General features: G+C 34.1%; 1 protein-coding gene across 1 annotated transcript in view; it reads right to left on the reverse strand.

Annotated features, from left to right (window-relative positions):
- Window positions 1-6,735: 6,735 nt before the first annotated feature.
- The window catches only part of LOC110376233 (zwei Ig domain protein zig-8), a 182,136-nt gene continuing 164,554 nt past the window's right edge, over window positions 6,736-24,317 (reverse strand). The window contains exons 8-10 of the mRNA XM_064038087.1: window positions 19,678-19,805; window positions 11,824-11,992; window positions 6,736-10,971 (exon numbers count right to left, since the gene is read on the reverse strand). Of these exons, the coding sequence (XP_063894157.1) occupies window positions 10,871-10,971; window positions 11,824-11,992; window positions 19,678-19,805 (398 nt within the window). The 3' untranslated portion in view covers window positions 6,736-10,870. The remainder of the gene's footprint in view (window positions 10,972-11,823; window positions 11,993-19,677; window positions 19,806-24,317) is intronic.

Below are 24,317 nucleotides of genomic sequence, written 5' to 3' on the forward strand. Positions count from 1 at the left end.
TATGGACCGATGAATGCAGAGTCGTCTTAAGAGCTCCAGACGGCCGTATATGTGAAGGGAGAATGCGCGGAGAATGGTTTCTTCCCACCACTACCAAGCAAACAGTCGGTTTTCATGGTGGGTCCATCTTGGTTTGGCGAGGCATAAGTTCAGAAGCCCGTACCGAATTATTGGTTGTCGAATGTCGTCTGACAACAGTGCGGTATATTGAAGAGATCCTTCAAAATCATGTTTTACCCTGTCAGGGATTCATAGGAAGTGAAGAATTTCGTTTAATGCAGGACAATGCTCGACCTCACACAGCTCTTTGCGTAATCGATTACTTGTTCGAGGTCGGTATTCAAAAATTGGACTGGCCTGCAAGAAACCCAGCCATGAATCCTGTAGGACATGTCTGGAACATGCTTAAAAAACAGGTCCGAGCAAGTCGTAACCCACCACGAACTCTCAGTGAACTGAAAACCGCGCAGGTAGCTGCCTGTGAAGAGATCTCTCAGATGGAGATAAAAAACATCATCCAGAGCATGCCAGATCGTATGCAGGCAGTCATCAGGTCAAGAGGAAGAAACACCCATTATTAAAATTCGATAACTTTCTGTTTTGTTAAAAATGTTGAATTTAAAAGTTTATGGTGATTATTGCGGTAAAGGACTCTGTTTTGTAACTCAATGAAACTTAATGAAAATCCTTACAATTCTGTTGTTTGTTAGTCATTTTCTTTTGGAAAATGAGTAAATTAAACAATTTTAAAATAAAAATTCCGATTTTTCATTTAAATAATGGTTATAAGGCCCAAATGTGCTTGGGCCAGATTCCGTGCCGCTGAGTGTATCTATAAGTTTATTTATCAAAGAAATAAACGTTTCAATCTCGCTCGAGGCTCACAAACAGACTTGCAATATAAGAAAATATTGACAGAAAAATATTTAGTATTTACCTATTTGCAGTTCTGTAGGAGTGTAAATAAAACTTAGTCTTTGGCCGGTGTCGTGCGAATGACGTCGGTCATTGTGTTCGTGAATGAATGATTATAATAATATTCAGTGAGGCGGTTGTTGTACTAAACGGACTGAATATATGTAGTACAATATAGTGGTGAATGTTATTTTTGGGGGGTCAGTTCCTTAATGGAGTTTGTGGGAGGATGTGTGGTAGAAATAGTAAAAGAAGGGTTGTTTGATTTTTGTTCTCTCCCTCTCTCTCTCTTTAACGCACTTCCTAAAAGGTGGTTGTCAGTTCGGATGTTTTGGTTGTAAATTAGTTACCTATGTCCATGATACACGAGTTATACAGCTTAGAGCACTTACTTAGATTTGAGTCCTCGAGCAGTTCTCACAGTATGTGATGGAGAGACTCCACTGAAATTGTTTGTTCATAGTTTTAAAATGTTCGCATGTTACTGGCCATGAAACAATTGACAACTGCTGGTACAAAATGCAGTTAAAAACCGAGTGACAATGCATACGTAAAGAAGCGAGCAAGTAACCAGATAAATTCGAAGGGCAACACCATTGCGTACCTAGGCATTCGAATACCAATCTTATTTACAAAGCCACAAAACACTTTCCACGTAGCCATGAGCCTTTAGAACATTTCAGAAAGCACACGAAATTAGCAAATAAAACAAAATCTTCGTAGTACTGGCCTTTCACAGTTTCCAGCAACGAGTTTCAGTCCTCCGAGACTATACAGGGGGTTTATAAATCAGCGAAATACTACAGGATGTTCTAATGTGGGACATAATATTTGCATAAGCATGTTTGCTTGTGTGTGTGTTGTTTATAGTGTTGTGCTTTTGTTTGTGTGTGTGGAATAGTTTGTTGAAAATTATGTGGTTTTCTTTGGATTTGATGTCAGTGTTTTTTTATATCGTAAAGAAGTCTTCGTTCCGTATCATGAATCTTGCGTAGTATCATCATCTATCCTGATCTATCTACATCTATTCTTTTGTATGCTTATCCTGTTTGTTTTAATTTGAACTTCAAGGTTAGCTTAGTGAAGTAAAAACTTTTCATAAACGTTTTAACTTATACAATGTGTCCCGGGGATAAGTGACCGCCCGAAATTTTTTGAATATTTGTACAAAATTAAGGATAATTTCCTTTATATTTGGGACTTACCGCCTTTGGTTTTTTTTTAATGATTTTTTTAATTTTTTTAGTAAATACTGTGACGTGCTGCAGTTTTTTTAAGATATTTCCTAAGTTTTTACATCTTTTTAAATTCTTTATTGACTAGCCGACATCATAGTTTATCAATTAAAATTATCAAACATAACAAAAATGTAATAAAACATTTATTAGAAAAAAAGAAAATAAAAATTCAAAGAAAATAACGCCTTTTTTTTTCAGTTTTTTCAAAATAAGTCCAATAAATGCCCCCATAATATCACTTTCTTTTAATTTATTAATAAACGACATGATATTTCCTACAATAGCTCAGAACAATGTTTGCTGCTATTTCAAACAAATGCAAAAATACAGTCAGTTGAAATTTGAAAAAAAAGAGCAAAGCCTGTTATTAACAGGCCTGACAATAATTTTTTTTTAATGATTTTTTTCAAAAATATAAAAGAAATTATCCTTAATTTTGTACAAATATTCAAAAAATTGCGGGCGGTCACTTATCCCCGGGACACATTGTATAAACGAAGGTTCCAATATCACAGACCACGCTGAAAGTGCGCGGCAGAATATTGTTCGAATCAGTTCAGCCAATTCTGCAGTACCTAAGCGACAAACTAACATACTTCACCGAAGTACTATATCAATAATTTATAATTCTAGTAAATGTTCATGTATTTAACATCTATTTAAGCAAGAATCCAGCACGAAACTAATTTAAAACAGGCCACGCGGAGATCTATAACGCTTCCCGACAAACGCGAAACATTGTACAATATCAAAGCGAAAGCACTATCAAACTGTGTCATAGCTAAATGAGATTATTTAAATGAGCACACATACACAGAAAACTAAGAGCATTTGATCAACAGGAACCGCCATGAACAGAAATCTCCATCAGAAAAGATGCTGCTCGCTCATGCATTCTTGATCATATCTTTACGCACATTGATTCGACAAAAAATTACAAATACAAGCATAGCTTGGACAAACACACGTAAGTACACAATTCATAACTATCTACCAATGACGTAAGATCCACTTTGTGTAATAATCTTTTGAAAATGCCAAAACCTTAACGACTTAAGCTGACTTTACGATGTTTTTGTTGAATTTCAACCTACAATATTGCATTTGATTGTCTCTACCAAAACTAAGAAAGGTCATACATACGAGTACGACGGGCTAGTAAATATGCCTATGGCCAAGAGGGGTCATGAGAATGGCGTCTCCAGCTAGTTAGATGGTCTAAGACAGCTACCGACAACAATCCGAACAATTCAGAAGATATTAATTATAATAGTTGAATAATAATCTCCAAAATGATAGACAGAATGTTACGCAAATTCTCATTACATGTAGTTTACTATCACAAAATTTAGGTAAGTGAGGTTTATCCAAATAAGTTTTAGGCATTGGTTTCATAGTTGCGAATAACATTAGGTAGGTAAATGTTTGACGAATTTCATTAATTTTGGGGATTGAGAAAAGTTTATTCGAAGGCAAGCAGGATATTATTCCTATTAAAATATGGCTTATTATATTCCTGGTGACTAATAACTTAAAAGTCGACAAATGTTGGCAACAAATAAAATAACTTGCCAGCGATTAAATATTTTCGAGACTATTATAATATGTAAGGTTCAAAATTAAGGGTGTTATAAAAACTAAAAATTAGCAGCTGCGTTTGGGTAGCAAATAAAGTATACCAGTCAATTGAAATATTAGGTGAGGAGCTATTTATAATGACTTGGCGACTAATAATGTTAGTTGGGTGGCAAAAATAATATGTTACCAACTATTTCGTGCCGACTAAAAACCCAGTTTCAGGCTTCGCTTTGTAGATAGCGCTAAATATTAAAAGGAGTACAATAAAAAGGAATAAGAGTTAATTATTAATATTGTGTATCATAACTTCATGAAAACGGCGGAAGGTGCGGTGGTATTATCTCACTTGGCGCACTATGCACATTTTATTTAGCATATTGCCATTTATAACCTTCAATTAAAAAAACATTGTATTAAAAATTTAAGTTAGTGACGAAAACGAATCGCTGCAAAACCGACTCCACGTAGTCTTATCTGCCCTACCCCTAGAGTGCAATTCAAAACCGCGTAGGCGCGGAGGGGCGAGGCGGCCTGCGAGTTGAGGCGCAGGTAGTTTTAACGCTTCGGCTTGCCGGCCACCCTCAGCCGCGGCGGTGAGCGTGAAAACCATCTGCGACTATAAGCTCGCATGGGACCGCCGGATCTCCGCAGCGCCGGAGCCGTGACAGAAGTCATGCTTGCTGCATGTTGCATGCTTACTTCCATGCTATTCACCTATAATTTTGAAAATAACAGCCGCAAAATATTTTTTCTTCATGCCATTTTAGACTTTATTTAAAGCTATTAAAAAGTCGCACAATATATTTATAATAGGAGCTAGTTTATATTTATTCTTCATCCAAACAATTTTAAATAGAACCTGATTTGTATTATTTATGAATGCCCATTTTCTATTTTATTGTCATCATTAAGTTTTCGCTTAGATATTAATTCAGTTGCCAAAAGAAAAACTTGATGCTAGTTTAAATTAAAACGGACCTCATAACTGATATATTTATATGCTACCTTTTACTTATTATGATACTCCTTTTTAGCTGCCAACCCATTATAAATGGTACCCACTCTATTATTTTTTTAAACCTATATTCGTTTTACTTAGTCGCCGCGTTAAATACATGCCTTAAAATATCACACTGTTCTTTGCTTTGGTAAACTTATCAACTGTGTGTTTTGGTCCATTTCGATTCCGTAATACATAACCAGTATCTTTATCCGGAAATCAAAATGGATAATAATGTTTACATCAAAGTAACTTGTTTGTGTTAGATATATGCCCCGTGGTATAAAAGTATACAAGTCTAAAAAACAGTAACACTCTTCTCGCATACGAAACAAATGACAGGTACGGAACATCACTTTGATGAGAACAAACAATTGAATACCTACATACCACTCGACAATCATTGCTAAAATTAATTTCAAAAATCGTCACCATTCCTCGTACATCATTGTAACACGATCACTCATTCATAACTAAAGTGAGTTTGAAATACGACTGTAAATAGTCTCATTTTCTCGTAGCTTCGGATATTGGGTGTCGCGGCGACATTCTCAAAGTCAATAAATAAAATATCCTCTTTCCCTTACTTCTTTCAAGAAAATTGAGGAGCTGAGCTGAGAGGATCGAATGTTGTTTAGTCAGGTTTAGTTCTAACATGAAAAATGAGGATTATAAGGTGTCACCTAGAAGATCTATTAAATTAGAATTACTATATTACTATATTTTGTGCTCGTATAGAGTCAAAAAGTTTGCAGAATTTGTAATATCAATTGACAATCCCACTTTCTTAACTAGAAACGGGTTAAAAACTACAGATTTTTTAGGCCTAAGTTTATAATCGCTGCTTTTTATCACCAGTACTACTAATCATTATCTGATGTCCACGATACCCCTAGAAAAGTTATAAAAAGACTATACGTATGTACTTACATTAGATGAATCAAACACACGCAATCTTATAGCTACTGGAGAGGCAGCTACTTTAACCAGGTCATTTCATTATTATTTTTCATTTGTTTAAGATATTCCATTGTATTAAAGTAGACCTTTACTTACCAATTTCTGTTGATATATTTCTCTTTGTGGAGTATTGTGCGTTGTTTTAGAAGCGTGCATTGAGAGGGTTAAATTTTGCGTGTCGTTTGTGCTCCAATGTGTTTCAAAAGCGTATTCCGAGTTGTTTTCAAGCGTTTGACAGGTTTTGTCTTTGTAAATTAACGGTGGCTTTAAATACTGGAGCAGTTTGTATGCTTTGGTGAATTCATTTATTAAGTATCTTGTATTATTTATTGTTATGTTCTACGGTGGTTAAATTATCAGCAACTTGCAAAGGAGAAAGAATTTAAATATAGGTTCCTTCACATACCTACTGATTTGGAAAAAGAGAAAACCTATAAATTAAAACAGTGGTTTACCCTACTAAACTTACCCAAGAAAACGCAGTTTCAATCTCCCAATATTTTCACTTACTAAGCCACACACTTCTAAAATCGTCACTACAAAGCTCCACAAAGAAACCTAACCTTTATTTTCAAAATGTAGTCAAGCCCGAGCTCCCGCTAATCCTGATATAGTGTAATTAGAAGTCCCTAGCGCGGCCCGCGTCGAGTGTTACCCTTGTATGCCTAATGAGGTACGCACGGGACTTCGTCTAGTCTGACCTGATTTGTAGAAAGGACCCTTTTTGAGACCCCTTTTTTAAGAGTAGTTTTAGTTTTTCTTTCTTTTAGAGTTTCTGTACTTTTATAGTTTATTTCGTGGTAGAATCTGACATTGTGAATCAATCTGATTTGATAAAATAAAATTGGACTGTGATAAAAGGCCTTGATTGAGTTTTGTGTTTTCAAATTCGCTAGGTTTTGTGAGTCAAAATAGTCTGAGGCCATGATTAGATGAGAAAATTTAACTTACAACATTAGGAAATGAAAGTAACCTACCATAACTACTGCGTTTTCTGAAGGTACAATGTGGTCTGTTTTTAGATAATAAATAAAACAAAACGACTCCGACGATCAATAGATTTATTTTCTTAAATAACTTCTTATATCATACTGTATTTACACAACCGTATTACATCGATAGACTATAAAAAAACAATATTCATAAAACTTAATTAGCCTTAAAATCTATGTCATCGTTCAAATAACTATAGACTTAAGCTATTATACCATTATATTAATTATTATTACTAATATTTCATACCTTTTAAAAGTATTTTTTTATAAAGTATCCATTTTTATATCAAATTTTGACAGATGTTCTAATCTAGTAGTTATATTAAATGCTTGAAATAAACACGAAGAAACAACGAAACGGTGTTATATAGCTACTTTTATTAATACTTATTTACAAATTGTATTTTTATATTAGAATCGATTTTGTTGCATTAATTAATGTGATCGTAATTCGGAAAACGTATCAATTATTTTTAAACTATATTTCTCAATCTTCACAGAACAGAATTTAATTACATTTTGAAGTTAACAATGAAATTCTATCATAATTTAACTTGAAGATGGTAAGAACCTTTAAAGAAAACAATACTCCTATGGTTCGTTGTACTGTTTACAAAAGCTTACTCATTCCTATCCCCTATAGAATTTTCTAAGAGAGAAAACAACTAGTCATTCCATTTAACAATAAATAATGCAACAAAACAATTGTTTACAATAACTACATCATTTGGACTTACATGTCTGTTACTTTGTGACAGTTATATTATGTACAATACGCGTAGCAATCAACCAATCATTGCAGAATTATGATACATTCAACCATTTTGTTATAACCATGTGATTCACAAAAATATGTATCCTTCAAGCGGATACAAACTCGATGGTATTGATTTAAGGTCCATATTACAGTAACATAGTCAAAACTTAATTGGAAATCTATGCCCAATTTATATATGTAACATGGAGTTTAAATCAAACCATAAAAATGTATTCGACTTTGCCCTAAAACATTTAGGGCCGAAGAAAGATCCTTGGGGTACGCCTGTAGTCCATTTCGTAAAAAAGATGTTAATTAAATTCAATATGCAGTCAGTTTTATTATATTACCAGTTATCAGTAATTTTCGTTATTGAAACATATAGTTTTATGCACGAAGTAAGATTTCATTCAAATCTAAAGATCAGTCCACAAAGTCAAAAGCTTACTCCAAATTAATTACCATGGACTATCTATGAGTACTTGATACGCGTCAAGGGTTGTTTAACAAATAATTTATTACAAGGCAGTTTCACCCTTCAGTGATAAATTAAGACGTACGCTTTGAAGTGACTTGTCTCGAAAACGACGTGTCTTCGAGTGAAACTCGTGAATAAATTATTTCTATAAGACAATTTCCAACTAAAATTGCTTTTGCGTTTTTTTTTCTTTTACGCTCATCGGATGAACGAAAGCGGCTGCAGGTGGCAGGCTATTTTTCTGTTCATCGTTTGTATTATTAGAATTGTTATTTTTGTCTTTCAAATTCAGATACTGTCCTAGCTTTCCTTTTTTAAACTGTCAATATTCATTAACCACATAATTTGAGTTTCATTTCTTAAACGTTTTTTGAAAAAAGTTTGAGTGAAAAAGGCCTTTAAAATACGAAAAAGAGTCGTTAAGATAACTATAGAAATTATACCTATATCTGAATTAGTTCTTCGACAAACATGTTTGTTTCTTGAGCCGTAAGACAAAAGTAATAAAACTTTAATATGATAAAACTTTAAACGGCTATTTCGAGCAATAAAAACGGAGCTATCAAGGGGATAATCTTCATAAATTAACACAATGAATATTTAAAGAAACTTTGTGACAATATGAAAGTAATATTTGATGAAGAAGAAAACGATAATAATTGTTTAACGACTTATAATTGTCACACAAAACGTCCAACAAACTATAAATAAATATCTGACAAGGTTTCTTAAGTGATCTGAACCAATTTGACAGAGGGACAGAAATATTTAACTGAAAAGGACTCGAGAACCGTTTACGTCAATTTTGTCAATTACATTACCAGATCTATATTTAGCAATCTAAATTGTTATTATTTCGAAAGGTTTACAGAACTCGATCAAACAGACCAGAAATAGGTATATTAATTAAAGTGTTACTTTATTTAATTTGTTTGACGAGATCGTATACAAAGGGTACGTTAAATTCAAAGTTAGACGTTATATAAATGTCAGAAACAATCACGATACGCCTATGACTGTGTGAAAGGACAGTCCGACAAATCTGATTAAATTACCTGTCCACCCAAATGATTTACCACTTCAGAAAACACCCTTACTTCCGTTAATTAATAGGGAAGTAAATGTATTTTCCTCATTTGTATTCTGCTATAGTTTTTATAGAAAAATGTAAGGACACGCCCATTGCTTACGTCACACGCGAATCCCAATTTCTGAAACGTAATTGATATTGACTTTGTCGAGACAGATTTTTGTGACAAAGCTGAGCTGAGCAAAAATTGCTATATTTCTATAATGAATGCTTACTTTCTTGTTTTTGAACATCTTCGTTTCCTAATTGGACAGGTTTATTTTTTATGATACAGAGATTATTTTACTCTTGATCAAAGCCAGCTGAGGTTTAGTTATCGATTTTAAACTTCGGAACAATTTTGAAAAAATGAAATTTTTAATCATATTCAAAAGTGTGAGAAGTGTCACGATTAACTTTTTTAATTAGTCCTTATATCGAACGCCGAAAAATGAGGATCATATTGAAATGCGCCAACTTTCTCTGTTCCGTAAAGAACAAAGTGATATGAAAAATAAATTATTAATTCATACAACTTTTTGAACCTTTTCCTTTCTATAAACGAGGTCCTAATGTCACGACCCTTGATATCGTTTTCGCTAATCCGTAGGTCACAAAACTTTTCTCGGAAAAAGAAAATTACGCCTCATGTTATATGTATTTTGCCTTTGACGTTTTTAACATTGGCAACATCAATTTATTAATTATTTATGAATCAAAGTCGTTTGATGGACTTGACAAGAATATAGACGGATTTATCTTCGGAAGTCGATAAAAATATTATCGTTTGATTGGGATTTTCCATAGAATTATCGAGTTGTCAGTTTAGATATTCTGTGATTGAGAATTATTATTTTATATCAATAACTTTTATAGCAAGATAAACCCTACGAGGACTGCTTTTTACAGATATTATTTTTTCAATGATGATTTATTTCTCTTCAGATAATGCCACTTTAAAAATGGCGATAACAATGGCAGATTTTGATAAACCTGTCATTTATACTTATGAAGTTAACAAGTTGCTATTAAGTTTTACTTACTGAACGTACTTAGCTTAGCTGATGAACTTACAGGTGATGAAAAGATTGTTACAATCAATGATATTATCATACATACTCATAACATAATATTTATATAACAATGTTCATAGCCATTATACTTTGACGTATCCTGTACAAAATGTTTGAGTTTTTTCACTGACACATGGACTTGCAGATGACTTAGGAAAGTCATTACATCCTGAGAATTTTGGTAAAAAAATGGAGTTTCAACCTAAACATTTTTCCTATCATACCACTTTGTAGTAATATCAAGATATGCTAGACACTTGGATAGCTATAGCTTCACAAAATGTTTTCTACTTCTTCATACACGACGTTGCCACCTTTAGCCATTGGAGTTGATATAGCTCAAGTAGTAGTAGTATAGTCTTATAAGTCCATTTAGAGACTTGCTCACTTCTACATGGTAACTTGGACACTACCACATGCCACGCTTCAGTGAGCGAAGCAAATCATCTGCAACCACATGCATCGACGCGCAGTCAATACATAGCATTTGTGCTCTGTATTCAAATTACGATCCTGGCCCTCAGAATATTAATAATTAGAATATTAATCCTTGCTAATTACTGCAAAACAAGGAGCTGCTTCGCCAATCAATCTCTCTGTTTCTGATAAACTCGAAATTCCTCAAAGGATTTTCATTCACTTTTCACAACAGGCATAAGATTTTCGTCATTTTTAATACATCATCTACATATACGAAGTCTTAGCGGCTTGCTAAATTGTAGTTGTTGAAACTCCATTCTGTCACCCAAAATGGTTGATGAGACACTTATTCAAGGTATATATTACAAAACTGTTCAGTTATTGATACTAGCAGCCCATGAGGGTCACGATGACGCTGAGGAGGGCAGCAGACAGGGGGTACTGGAGACGGAGCTGACCACCATGCTGCATTGCAGCTGGGTGCTCACCTGTGGGAGAAAATGTTATTAGGAACACTGCAAAAGTCATCGTTGTCGTTTTTCCTCGGCTCTTTTGCTGGACAAAGGTACATGTAAAGATGATGTGATCATTGTTTGCCATGGTACATTTAAAACTTCGGTATACCCATACTCATTTTCATCATCAGCCTCTCCTTTTCCCAACCATGTTCGGGTTAGTTTTACATAAGCACTGCCTATCTAACGCCCAGACAACTTATACTCAATTTGGTAGATAGGTTTTGAATCTAACGTGGTAATTCAAGCCTAGGTCTAAGCAACTAAAACTGTATTGACCTTAAGACTACGACCGTCTACTAAGGTAATACAAAAATAAGGGTAAAATGATGTAAGAAATCCTTTCATAATAGATGACGTGAACAAGTAGAAATAATGGAAAATACTAATCTTGGACCAAAAGTCCTACAGGTGTGATGTGAAAGGTTATTTGCAAATAGAAAGGTGATTCATGTGACCGTTCTCGAGATTACAATAAGAAACACGTATTATAGGATTTTAGGAGACCTGCATATTAAGGTATTCACTAAAGACGTGAAATGTTTACTAAGTAAACATCGTAAAGACTTATTGAATAGTTTGAAAGAAACAAAACTGTATTTTTTACAAGCAATGCACCCAAAAATTCTGTCGCTGTTTGGCTTTAGTTAATATACATACCTAATAATTTAAGATATAATTATAGCATATTTTTGCAGTGCTAACTTTATGATTATATACCATTAGAACTGACCCTATAAGCAGAAGACCAAAGAAGCAAACACGAGTAGTCTTCCCAAAAACCTATATGTATTTATAATTCCTGAGTAAAAATACAAGACTTACCGCTCAAGACATGGACGAGAACAGATCTTGGGTTAGCATTAGCTGGTGCGCAGGTATACCTGCCGGAGTCGGGGGCTTTAGCCCTCTGCACCAGAAGGTGGGAGGTGGTGGTCTCCCCCTTTTCCGTGATGACGGACACCCCTCCGCGGGGGGAGTCGTAGTTGATCTCCTGATGGATAGAAAGAGAAAATATAAATAATTGCATACCGAAAAATATTTCTATTGACGACTGTTTTATAAGAAACGTATAAGTATGACCCATTTTTTTATGGGAAATCATCAAGCTTGAGGGATTTTCAGACTCATATTAACTAAACCCCATCGTGTTCTTTCTTAAGCCCTTTATGTACCAGGGCTGAGGTAACTCTTTCGAACAATCTCGCAACCCCGAAGTACATGTAGTCACTCTACAATCGACTTCAGTTACATTAAAGTGTAATTAATGTTTATTTAGATTTGGTAGAACAGTAAATTAAAGTGTTTTTCAAAAATAGCATTGAAATATTTAAAAAAAATAGCAAATTATTTACCGTATTATGATGGAAATATAATACGTTTCTACCGTCATATTTCAACAGGATGTTCCAGGAAAAAAAATTAAAAGCATTTTAAATATTTTCAATGTTTGTTATACTGAGTGCGTTACGTCTTCTCGTTTGAAAATATAATAATTTCAGCAAGTTTCTTGGAGTGTGCTCATTCAATATTATATTAGTAAAGTAGTCCACTTTACTAAGTTAAAAAGATAAAATTCTGAAATAACAGGAAAACTGAATTCGAATATTGTTTTTCTAGTCAATTGAGTTATTCTGCTTATAGCTTTAACTACTAAGTAGGTACTTTTCTTAATTTCTCGTAGGTAAACAGAATAACATTACATATAGATTTCAAAGGGATTTTTAAATTTTCTGTAAAAGACCAAATGCAGAAACGGCTGTATTATTTCACAAATGCACACAGTCACATATTTAAAAAAAAAAAAAAAAGTTAGTTAACGCGAAGCCTACTTTTACTTTAAGACTATTTCCCGCATCTGAAAAAAGGTAGCCCATGGGACATTCTAATGCCATATACTTTTTAAGTTTCATTAAAATCTTTTGAATATTAGTGTGATTATATTTTCTGAAAAAAATAATTTCAGATTCTGTTTTCCATTGCCCATATTAGCCACAACCCATTTGTATCATGATTCTTAATAGTTCTAAATTGCTAAACTGCCTGTAATGCCCCTTCTAATAAGATTTCAACTAACTTATTCATTTGGCCGCACTCCAGAAATTAAATAGGCGTGAACGAGCGCCGATTGTGAGATGAAAATTAATTTGATTAATTAAGACGTGATTTGTTGAAGAAATAGAGATTATAGTCTCTGGAGAAACTGCTCAATGAATTTAATTTATGAATAATGGCGTTTTAACTAGGTTATGAATTGTTTGAATAAGAATTATAATCATTGTAGATTGTTTAGTATGTGTTTGTGAATGACAGTTACAAATAGGTACTTTATTTCACTGCGTTGTTTGGTAAGACATTAGATAATTAATAACACTTTCAACAACACTCTTACAACTTGAAAATATCGATGTCATCATTTCCTAACTATGTTGGGTCGACTTGCAGTCTAACCAAGTGCAGCTGAGTACCAGTGTTTTACAAGGAGCGACTGCCTATCTAATCACCTCAACCCGGGCAATCCAATACCCTTAGGTAAGACTGGTTGTCAGACTTACTGACTGAAAATATTGATGTATGCTAACTATGAAACACATATTTTTACATCGTTCAACTAAAAAACAACTCCAATATAACAAAATGGAAGCAAAATAAAGTCTCATATCTTACATAAGTACCTAAATATTTGACCCAAAACAAAATCCAGCAAACATTTCACCCGTACAATAGATACATTAGTGTAAAGAATAACCTGGTAACTGAACAATAGGAACGAGCTACTCTTTATTTTCTTAAAAGTCCAATTGTTGAAGTACTTGTCAAACGCAGTGCACTTTGTACAAATGAGTTTCAATTTACTGGTCCAATCGTAACAGGAGTCACCGATGTACTTGTATGAGTACAAAGTTTTGTACTTGGAGAAGTACAGATGTTTTGTGCTTGTGGATGAACAATATAAACATATACATAGATACATATAATAGGAGTACAATAATATAATAAGATTATAAAGAAGATGTTGGTTTTTGGGACAAATAAAGTTTCTCAAGTTCGATTTCTCTGTAAATTGTATTCATAATGGGCCTCTAAATATGAAATTCGATAGCTTATTTATACAACACATTTTTTTAATAGAGTTAGTCTACCTTTATTGTATGTTTGGATATCGACAAACTGCTACATAGTTAAAATGTTTTAATAGCAGTCATCAATTATGTTACCTATTACTAAACTATGACTACCAAAAACCAATTGAGCATAAAATATTTTATCAGTTAACCACAATTATGTTAACAAACAGCCGTAAACAGTAATAAACAGTACTTTGTTAAAGTTAAATTACTAAACAGTTAAACTATAAACGATAGAAAACAAAATCATACCTCTAGTTAAGTAGCATACTTAATAAAAGTTTATTACGCTTAAATATTGTACTACACAAAGTACAGTAACTTAGAACTCGATAAAAACTGCAGTTAAGTAATTTGCAGTAAACTACTGTGAATTAGTTAAAGTTAAACTGCAATGGCCCATCAGTTTTAAAGCGGGTTAATTTCTTAACGACTTAGAAAACATGTAGGATTTATGACTTAATTATTTTCTGCATGAACGTAGCAAACGTAAAAAGGAACGTGAAAAAATTATGTGAATTGTTGCCTTAGGTGTAAAACTGATTCGTATAACGTGTGACGGCAAATGGCTTGATATTTTCTAGCATTGCTGCATATTATTTGCTTTTGTAGCTCTTTGTTTAAGCTTGGTTATACAATATTAAAATACATAGTAATATGTGTTGCCTCGATACTAAACAAAACTATACAGTATCTTAAAGCCACATTATACAGAATGTTTAGTACCCAATCGGCTTTTGGCACAGTTCAATAGTCATTTCTTGAAAAAAAAAAAATAACATAAAAAAAAAACTAATAACACCATGACCCAAAAAAACACATTCGTATAACATACAGAACAAATAGCGAACATACTTGAAACCGCATTTATTGAAACAAATGACGTTCCCATATCTTGGCAACCCTTTTGTAAGAAACTGGCAAGAATTCAAATCAAGTTGTTTATAAAAGGGGTGGTGAAGACGCCACATAGTCTATGTCACTTAATTTAGTTCAAACCACGGAGTAAGGAAAGTTGAGCTCAGATGCCACAATGCTGGTAGGTCAGGCGCCTTCTACTAGGTCAGATTTGTACGAGAGACATGATAAAAACGATCATTTACGAGTGAACTAACGAGGCTTTCGGGTTCTTTGAGGCATCTATCAACGAATTCAAATATCAAAAAACTATTTGGTATTACAACTAATGATCGGACTCAAAGAAGGCGTAAGGGCGAAATCAGTAACGTTATTCGTCCCCGCTCACCCGCATTTTGGCGCGCTACTTTCTTAGACGATTTTCCGTCATGGCACCTCTGCCAGTCATATTGTTCTCCGTGGTTCAAACACACACACATATTGAATACTAAAGACTCTTATTATTGATGTAACTGGGAAGCGAAGTCTGCTTTGTTAAAGTTTTGTGCTAGATGTGTTAGTTATGAAAAAATGGAGCAAAGAGCTGGCAAGGAATTTTGTGGCAGAAGAAGAATGTGTCAGGGAGTCGTTCAATAGTAGAATGTAATTGGAATATTATAATATTAATTCCCGAAGCTGTTCTTGAAGGAGATAATCACTATACTCCGAGCCTTTTTCCCATCTACGTTGGGGTCGGCTTCCAGTCTTACCGAATGTAGCTGAGTACCAGTGCTTTCTTGATGGAGATAAGCCAGGGCATAATTATAGTGGTTGCGCGAGGACATTAATGCACTTCCATTCTCACACACACATAGTCTGTAAAGGACAGCAATCCGCAACCGGATATAGAATAGATACCAAGCGCAGGACTGACTAATGACATACCTAATTCACACGTTAATTAAGTTACAAGTAAGGGGACATTATGATATATGTGCTTTGTAATTTTAAAGTGACTCTTTCACTCTTAAATCAGGTAAGGTAACAGTTTTAGATCAAGTAATATCACCTCTAGAAAGACATCTGCTAATGCAAATTCAATCTCAAGTCTGAACTAAATAATTCTTTCTCACACAAACGCAGAAGATCCCTTAAAGCGTTTAAAATTACCGAGTCTCAGTGTAGCTTTATAAAATAAATGAATCAAGTAGAAACGTTGACGTAGACGCGCGAAATTGATTTCATGCAAACACGACGCACATTTGTACCGTAACCCGGCTGAATACTAATAAGAATAGTCGTACGCTACAGACTAAATAGTCGGCCGATAGTTGACCTGGTCGGCAAAATATTTAAAGAAAATCAGGATTGAATTTGAAGATACTAAAACTATGCTACCAAGCATAGTTGTAGCTAGGGAGTTTGATGCGCCACTTCTTCTTCCCAGCAAAAACACATAGGAAGTGGTGAAGGGTGGTCGTTTTGGGGGCTGTCTATTGTAAATTATTGACGTTAAAAAAGTGCTGTTTTGTGCGAAGTTAAATGAACGATTTTTGATTTTAGTCGGTTTGATACCAGCTAAATACCTGATCTGGGTGACGTTCTACTACAATTCATCTTCATACTAATTTGTGAGCTAAAACAAACTATCGGCCGACTATAAGTTTGCAGTGTGCGGGTACTGTAATAAGTAGGTTATCCGTTGAAGGATTTGCTGTTAGCTATTACATTTGTATAGCAAATGGTGAGCTTTAGTGTCGCTTCAATGCTTTATGGGTTGAAAAGGTAATTTTACGGTTATAACATAAAGTGAGGCTAATAAATAGGATGATCATGCCAAATAAGAGTAATAAATAGGATGATCATGCTCATTCAAATGATATTTTCTAACAGTGGATTCACATGGGCTTTCCTTACATGAAAAAAAAAACAAAGAAATGATAGTATATAGCATGTACCTACTGGCTCTCTTCTTCAGCAAAAACATTATGGGGATTAAAGTTAAATTATGCCTGTATCTAATCAAATTCACCAATAACATTAGTACAATGTTAATTTCGGCAGACATAATAATGAATCTCCATGCTACCACAAAGTAGCCTAAACCACTGAACTGATCAATATATTATCTAGAATTTATCCGCCAAATGTACCCATGAAATAGTTGTACAAATAAAATCGTCACTCAAAGCAGATCCCCATAAAATAAAGTATATAAAGTTTAAACAAGGCGCCAGTGGGGCGACGATCCCTCAATTTAGAGAAGCTCGGTACATTTTGTTACTTTGGCGTGTCGACAAACATTGGGACATGATACATTTGACTTTAAAAGTATGAGATATTATGCCCGTTTTCACCAAGAATCTCTTAACGTTTCCCTGACTAAATGTCACTTAGAATAAGGGATCCCCTAATAGGTTATAAGGGACACTTAAACTTTGGTGAAAACGAATTCGTATTAAGTGTTCCCTAAATGCGCTAAAGGGAAATAAATGGGATCCTCCCTTTTAGGTATTTGTTGGTGAATGTTTTGCTGTTATAAACGTCCTTTTAATGTATTGATTTTAAAGGAATATTGACTGTGAGAGTGCTCCACTGCAGATAGTTGAAAATCTCAATAAAAGTTTTGGGTCAGTCTGATACCGGCTAAATACCTGATTACCTGACCATTCATATTCATACTGATGATTGATGGGCCTAAACAAACTATCGGCCGATTAAGTTTGCAGTGTTACAATGTCCTTTCAAAATAATTTATGTAAGGCAAAAATTGACCTTAAACAAAGTTCAGTTGTCAATCAGTTAAATATGGAAACGATCCCGAAAGTTGCGTAGACATAAAAATATTTGCTGAATCAGTCGTTAAATACAAATACGTTAAATAAAAATGTGGTCACGTAATATAAAAAGTATATCATTCACTAACAGCGTGATAAATTATTTGATATATCGCATATTATGTTCATCAATTTAACCTGAATGGAATAGCTTTAGGCTTTCCAAATAAAAATTACAACTATCTTTTTTCGTAAAAATATGGTCCCATCAATACATTCGGAATATTACTTTTGATTTTGAGCTTGTATGAGCTTTGAAATACTATCTACAATTAATACAGTGTCAATTATTTTGTTTTATTACACAAAAATTAAATGTAGCATACATACCTATATGTATGTATCTATATACCTCTAATGTTTTGCTTCAAACAAATCTATTGCACGTCTTTTGTTATTGAATTTTTGATTAAGTAAGGCTACCGAATAATCAGTATTATTAAAAACTGGACCATTCTAAATCTTCCTCTTACTTTCGACTTTCCTAATTTCATAAAGTGCACCAAAGAATATTCTCACAACAATATCTTTACTGACAGCGACACCGCAATTTTTTTTCAGAACATCGTTATATATCTTGTCAGGGCGTTGACAGAGGAGATAATTTTGCTGACGCTTGGTCTAAGGGAGGGGTCCAAAAATGCCGGAGTTTTAAGGTCCCAATGTCACGTAGCCTCTGCAGACAGCATGATAAATGTAATTATTATACTTGTGTTGGATCAGTTTGAAGTAGGGAGGGTCGAAAATGATGCTGTCGACAAAAGTGGATTTAAATCTTCGTTTTAATGTTATAAATTCGAAAATGTATGTCCATTTGGAATACTTTCAGAGTGAAACTGCTGACCCAAATTAAAAATAACTTTTGGATAAGTGCATTTTGGTGTATTGTTCTTATAAGCGTAATATTTTCCAAGATCCAATTTCCAAGTCCCTGTTCGATGTTGACCTTCGAAAATTACACTTATATTCACTTTCTATTACCCATCTAACACCACTTTGTTTGTTAATCAATCCTTTGTACTCTTATTTAACTTTCTCATACAGCTGCCTAGCATTCGTTTAATGCACAGTGTACCAGCAACACCTCAGAGTTAACAAAGTTGGTGTACAACTAATTTATTTGCCGAACCGAAACTGCCAGATTCAATCATTTGATACCGTTGCCGAATTTATGCAAATTGGAGACAGATGTAAATTGTTCGCGTATTTATGTTGCAACAACTGTTTGTCAAAAACAATTTGCTTGTAGCTATAAATAAAGTGGTGTTACAATGAATGGTCTGTAGGGTATTGTCTAGTGAGGGCATTTGGAACTTTAAGGGTCTTCCTGATGATACAGTAATTTGTAGAACTTTGTTAAGCTGATGGCCTGACAGTCCAATTTAGTGTGGTAAGTAATCACTATCTAAAATTACATATTGATGTTGTCGACAGACGATGGTTTGATAATGATGCGTTAAAATGACATGTTTTGCAACAATTGGTTGGTCATTTAATTTAGGTTCAAGAGAAAATTTTGTTGCTCCCTGATTCAGTTGTAGAAAAAGAGTAGTATCATCATAAACTGAGTCAAACCACAATAAAACAGCAATACAAGTCCAACATGTAGTACCTCCTGAGGCTAGACCATACAGATCCCCAGCGGGACCCACCAGGTTAAAGACCTGCCGGGGCTGTGGGATTGTTCGAGAGAGTTACCGCGGCCCTGGTACATAAAAGGTCTAAGAAGGAACATGATGGGTTTTAGTCAGTTAGAGTCTGACACTCCCTCACGCTGCTAACCCACAGCAAGGTCATTTGATAATTTATCATAAAAAAGACCCATACCATCCCGACAACTGCTGCAATTTGGGCAAAGGTATCAGTAGGTTCCTCACCTCATCATTATGAGTCCATCGTATAGCTGGTGGCGGCTCCGGGGAGTGCTGCACCACACACGTCAGGTTGATGGTGCTGCCGGTATTGATGAACAGCTCCGGACCCCCCAGGATCGTCGTCAGAGGCTCTGCTTGGAAAAATAGACTTTGTTAGTGGAGAATAGAGTTGGGTTTCGTTTGACGGGTTCAAATTTTGGTTATTGTTGACTGGTCTTTAGTGTTTTAGTTGTAATGTCACAAAAAAAGCAATTAAATTAGACTAGGCGTAATAGGTTTCCGAGTGCCATATTTCGCTTTTCAGCTTTATAATATAATTAAGAGCTATAAAAACATACGTCTTTAATTTAATGACTTGAGACCTAATAAAATTTGCAGACAAATAAAAGTCAGTTATAACCATCGAGTGTAATAATTTAGAGCGCATATTTTAATGGACAGCTTTTTAATGGCTTTGTCGCTGATCTGAAGAAACGTCTAGTGTCTCAAGCTAGAAGCGGAAAGCGGTTTCAATTTCCATACATGTGTATTGTTTATCAAATGTGTCAAGCACGTCAGCTAAAGGATTCTGAGCGACAAATGAAACTTGTTTAGGCTGCCTTCCCGCGTCATATAAATTGGAGAACACACTAATATCAAAAGTTGTGCATTGCACTTTTAGCACGCCATATTATTATAAAAGTCGGTCAGAAAATCCTAGTCGAATAATTTTTTTGTTGGACTATGGAGTAGTCCAACAAAAAATGGATCGGATCGGATCTGTCCTGCGAAAAGTCGGAAGTGGGCAATACGATCTCTGTGTATGAATCACCTATTATGCGATAATTACTTCTCACCATTTCATTAACAACCAAACAAAATATCAAGTTCAGTTCTCATTTTCTCATCTACCATCAAAAGACCAGCAATAGAAACTTCATAATAAGGAGCGCTTTGAAATCAATCCTGAGTTGTAAACGGAATTATTTGTTTACAACCAAGTTGGACAAGATGAGCCTCTTTTAAAGCTGCTAAGTGGTTCAAAAGATGTAACTTTTGAGACTGTCAACAATACAGCAATAGATATTTGATGACACTTCCAGTCTCCAGACAAGTTGTTTGGGATTGTTTTCTACGTTAATTTTGTTCAAAACTGTTTTAGTTTTACAGTCCTAGATACAATTGAAAGTCTTGATTATTTTAGCTAGCTAGTCTGACTTATTAAAACTTTAATTCCCATTACAGTTAGCGATAAAACACGCTTCTTCAATAAAAAGGTTCGTGTAGCCAAAAACTCTTTGCCTCAAAAATCATAAATAACAAATCAAATATTATAAATACAAAACTTGAATTGGGTCCAAGCAACTTTTCAATTCAAAAATGTATTCTAAAATCTTCAAAATTCGTTTGGAAACTCGTATTTATCAATGCCAAAACCGATGAATTGGAAGTTGGAGCTGAATATTTTCTACGTATCTCTTATGAATATGAAATCACGTCAGTACAACTCGAACGTCCAGACTTTATCTAACCAACCTTTTGTGATGGAACATTCTAGACGTTGGGGTAGGTCATGTGTGGGCCTGATAACATTTTGAGAAGTCAAAGTATATGTAGTTCATACTTTTGGAAAGTTAAGAGAGGTACACACGGTTGATCGTATTGAGTTAAAGAAAGATATGAAAATCCACGCTGGAACTGAAACTGTCCTAAACTTTGAATTGTAAGTCAAATTTAATTTTTTCAGTATCTGTATTGACGATAAATAAAACATTAAATGTCTACAAATCCAAAACAAACTATATAATATGATGGAAAGAAAAGGTCATGGTCCAATAACCAAAAATATAAATCATAGCACCGCATAGCAACATGGAATTCACAAAACCCCTTTCGTTATTTGAAAATCATACTCATAGCTAAAAAATAAAAGTCACTATGGAGCTCTAAGGTCAAATGAAAACCAGCATGTCATTACTCAAACCGTATTTTTTTCACAATTAAGCCATTACTGGCAGTTTTAAATGTGAAGAAATGAGAAAGATCTGTAGGAAACTTGGCATTTTGGTCCTTTATTCCATTAATCGTTTAAGAGCTTCCGTGGTTTGTGGAGGCTGTATTTAAAGAATTTAGGAAGGTTAAAATAAAAATTGATGCTGATGAAGAAAGGGATGATCCTGTGGCATATTTTTAACTACCAAAAGCTTCTAATACAAAAATATTGATCATAAAAGTAAATAATTTAAAAAGAAACGAAAGAGAATAGAAAGTAAACGACACATAACAATAAGAAACAATTGGTCTCACAAACAAAGGAACGCTATCGAACCCGGTAACAACTCAAAATTTGGCAGACCATTAACCGAACGTACGAAGAAATGCCATAAACATATTCTTTCACAAGGAAAACTAGAACGTAACTAAATTGCGCCTGTACCAATACGTCACCAATTTCATAAACATACTTCCTTCGTCGAATGTTCGAGAATTTTTTGGGAGAATTCCGCGGGGAACGGTTTGACAGTTCTGCGAAATTTCCCGCTCAAATCGACTGTTTTATGCTGTATGCATGTTTTGATGATTCCTTTCAAAATCGTATGGGGAATATGGGTTTGGGAAAGGTAGGATGAATAATACAATGGGGTCGTAATTTGGGCTTTCATGTGAAGGTTTCTCGTGTGATTTCTATTCAGTTTGTTTAAGAATGTTGTTTTATTGGTTGGATTTCGGTTTTCGTGTTGTGCGGATCATTTCTGTTTATGTGCTTGTTCTCAGTACTACATGGTATATTTATGTGGACGATAAAGCGAGAATTAGAAGAATCCTCAGAAAAATCTAACCAAACTCAACTTATTTTTTATGAAAAAACGGAGGTCAGACTTTTGGTTTATTAGTATACCTACTTATAAATTCAAAAACCAAATCTTGGACCACATAATTATATTTTTCGCTAGGTCCCTGTAGACTTCAAAAGACTCGATCTAAAGTAATATGAGTTGCTCGAACTTAATAATGAGGTTGGAAATAAATATTAAACTGGGTTCTTTGATGATCGAATATTAAAAAAAAAATGTTTGGACTGAAATGTTTAACTATCATTATTATGAAAATGTGTAACTAGAATTAATGATGAAAATTCGGAAAAATATTCCAGATTTAATTCGAAGGTTATTTTTCAATACTGGTGGACCGTAATTTAGAAAAATGCGTGTCTGTTCAACAAAATCCACATGAAATCCGGAATAATTCAGTTTCATAAATCGTATGCTATTCTGCAATGTTCGTTAAAATGAGGTGACACAAGGAAACTTGATGCAAAATCAGCGAATTTTATATTTTATGAGCACAAAATTAAGAATTTTCCTTGTCGTCTTAAAACTGACGTATAAAAATAAATCTTGCTAAGCATATTCTTGTGATCAAATTTAATCCCAATAACCAAAGATTTTGAAAATACCTTGACGTAAAGCAAGCGAGGTTGTTCGCAGATTATTTTATATGAACGTGAAAAATTAGATGTTTTTGTACTGAAGTCAAGCCTGAAGCGAGGCTGCCTCATAAATAATACGTAATTCTGTGTCGCTAAAAATTTCTTTTATTTTTTATTTTGTATCTGTGTAATTTTTGTCGGGTTGCCTAAGGCGAACCCTCTTTTAGGTTTCCCAAAAGTCTGAAGAAAAATAAATACTTTGGTTTTGTTTGTTCGTGTTACGTTAATAAATTGGCATTGTTAATATGGGCCGTTTATCAAAAAGTTGCGAAGAATAAATAAACATAATGTATCGGTGCTTTGATTTAAAATGTTTTACAAGTTCTTTACCTTTTTTATGTCCAATATTATGTACGTATGTACATATTATGTCCGCGTAAAAAATCTACTATGCTATACTTAAATAATAATGATTTGCCATTTGAAAAAGTAACTTTTCTTAAGTGACAAACTAATGAGATTTTAAGAAACGCAAAGAAAATTTAAAGTATTCAAATTGAATATACATCAGGATACAAAAATATAAATCTAAACAAAATGAGAAAATTTTTACAAAAAAAAAGCAATAAAAATGCTCTAACAAAGAAAAAACTAAAGAACAATCAAAACCATAACTGTACCAACATGTAATCAATATTGATTCACCCACTGAACGGTTTTATAGCGGCCCTGACCTTTGTGAACACCCTGTGTAATAAAAAATGGCTGATGCCAACATATCCGAGAACGTATAAAATCGCAAATGGCATTGCTTGCGTTGCCAAAGATATCGGTTTGATTAAATAAATATCGGTTCTTTTGTTTTTGATGGTTTTTTGGGTTATATTTTTCCTACCTACTCTTTTGGAAAATTTAAAAACTATGAATGGAGAAAATATAGTGCTCCGATGTGCCCATATAAAAATGAGCTGATGATGAGAAATAATAAATTCGAATAATTCATTTTGATCTTTTATATAACAAGACGACTTCTTGCGGTTTCACTCAAGTTCCGTGCTAGCTACTGCCCGGAGCTAGATAGTGACAAAATCTTATGTCTTTCTCCCAGGTCTGAGCTACCTCCTCTCTAAATTTTAGCTTAAACAGTCCAGTCATTCTTGAGTTATAAGCAGTGTAACACAATTTTCTTTTAAATTATGTCCCTGACAAAAAAAAATACTTGACCAAACTACCG

Source organism: Helicoverpa armigera, chromosome 15 (genome assembly GCF_030705265.1).
Source record: "Helicoverpa armigera isolate CAAS_96S chromosome 15, ASM3070526v1, whole genome shotgun sequence".
Lineage (NCBI taxonomy): Eukaryota > Metazoa > Arthropoda > Insecta > Lepidoptera > Noctuidae > Helicoverpa > Helicoverpa armigera.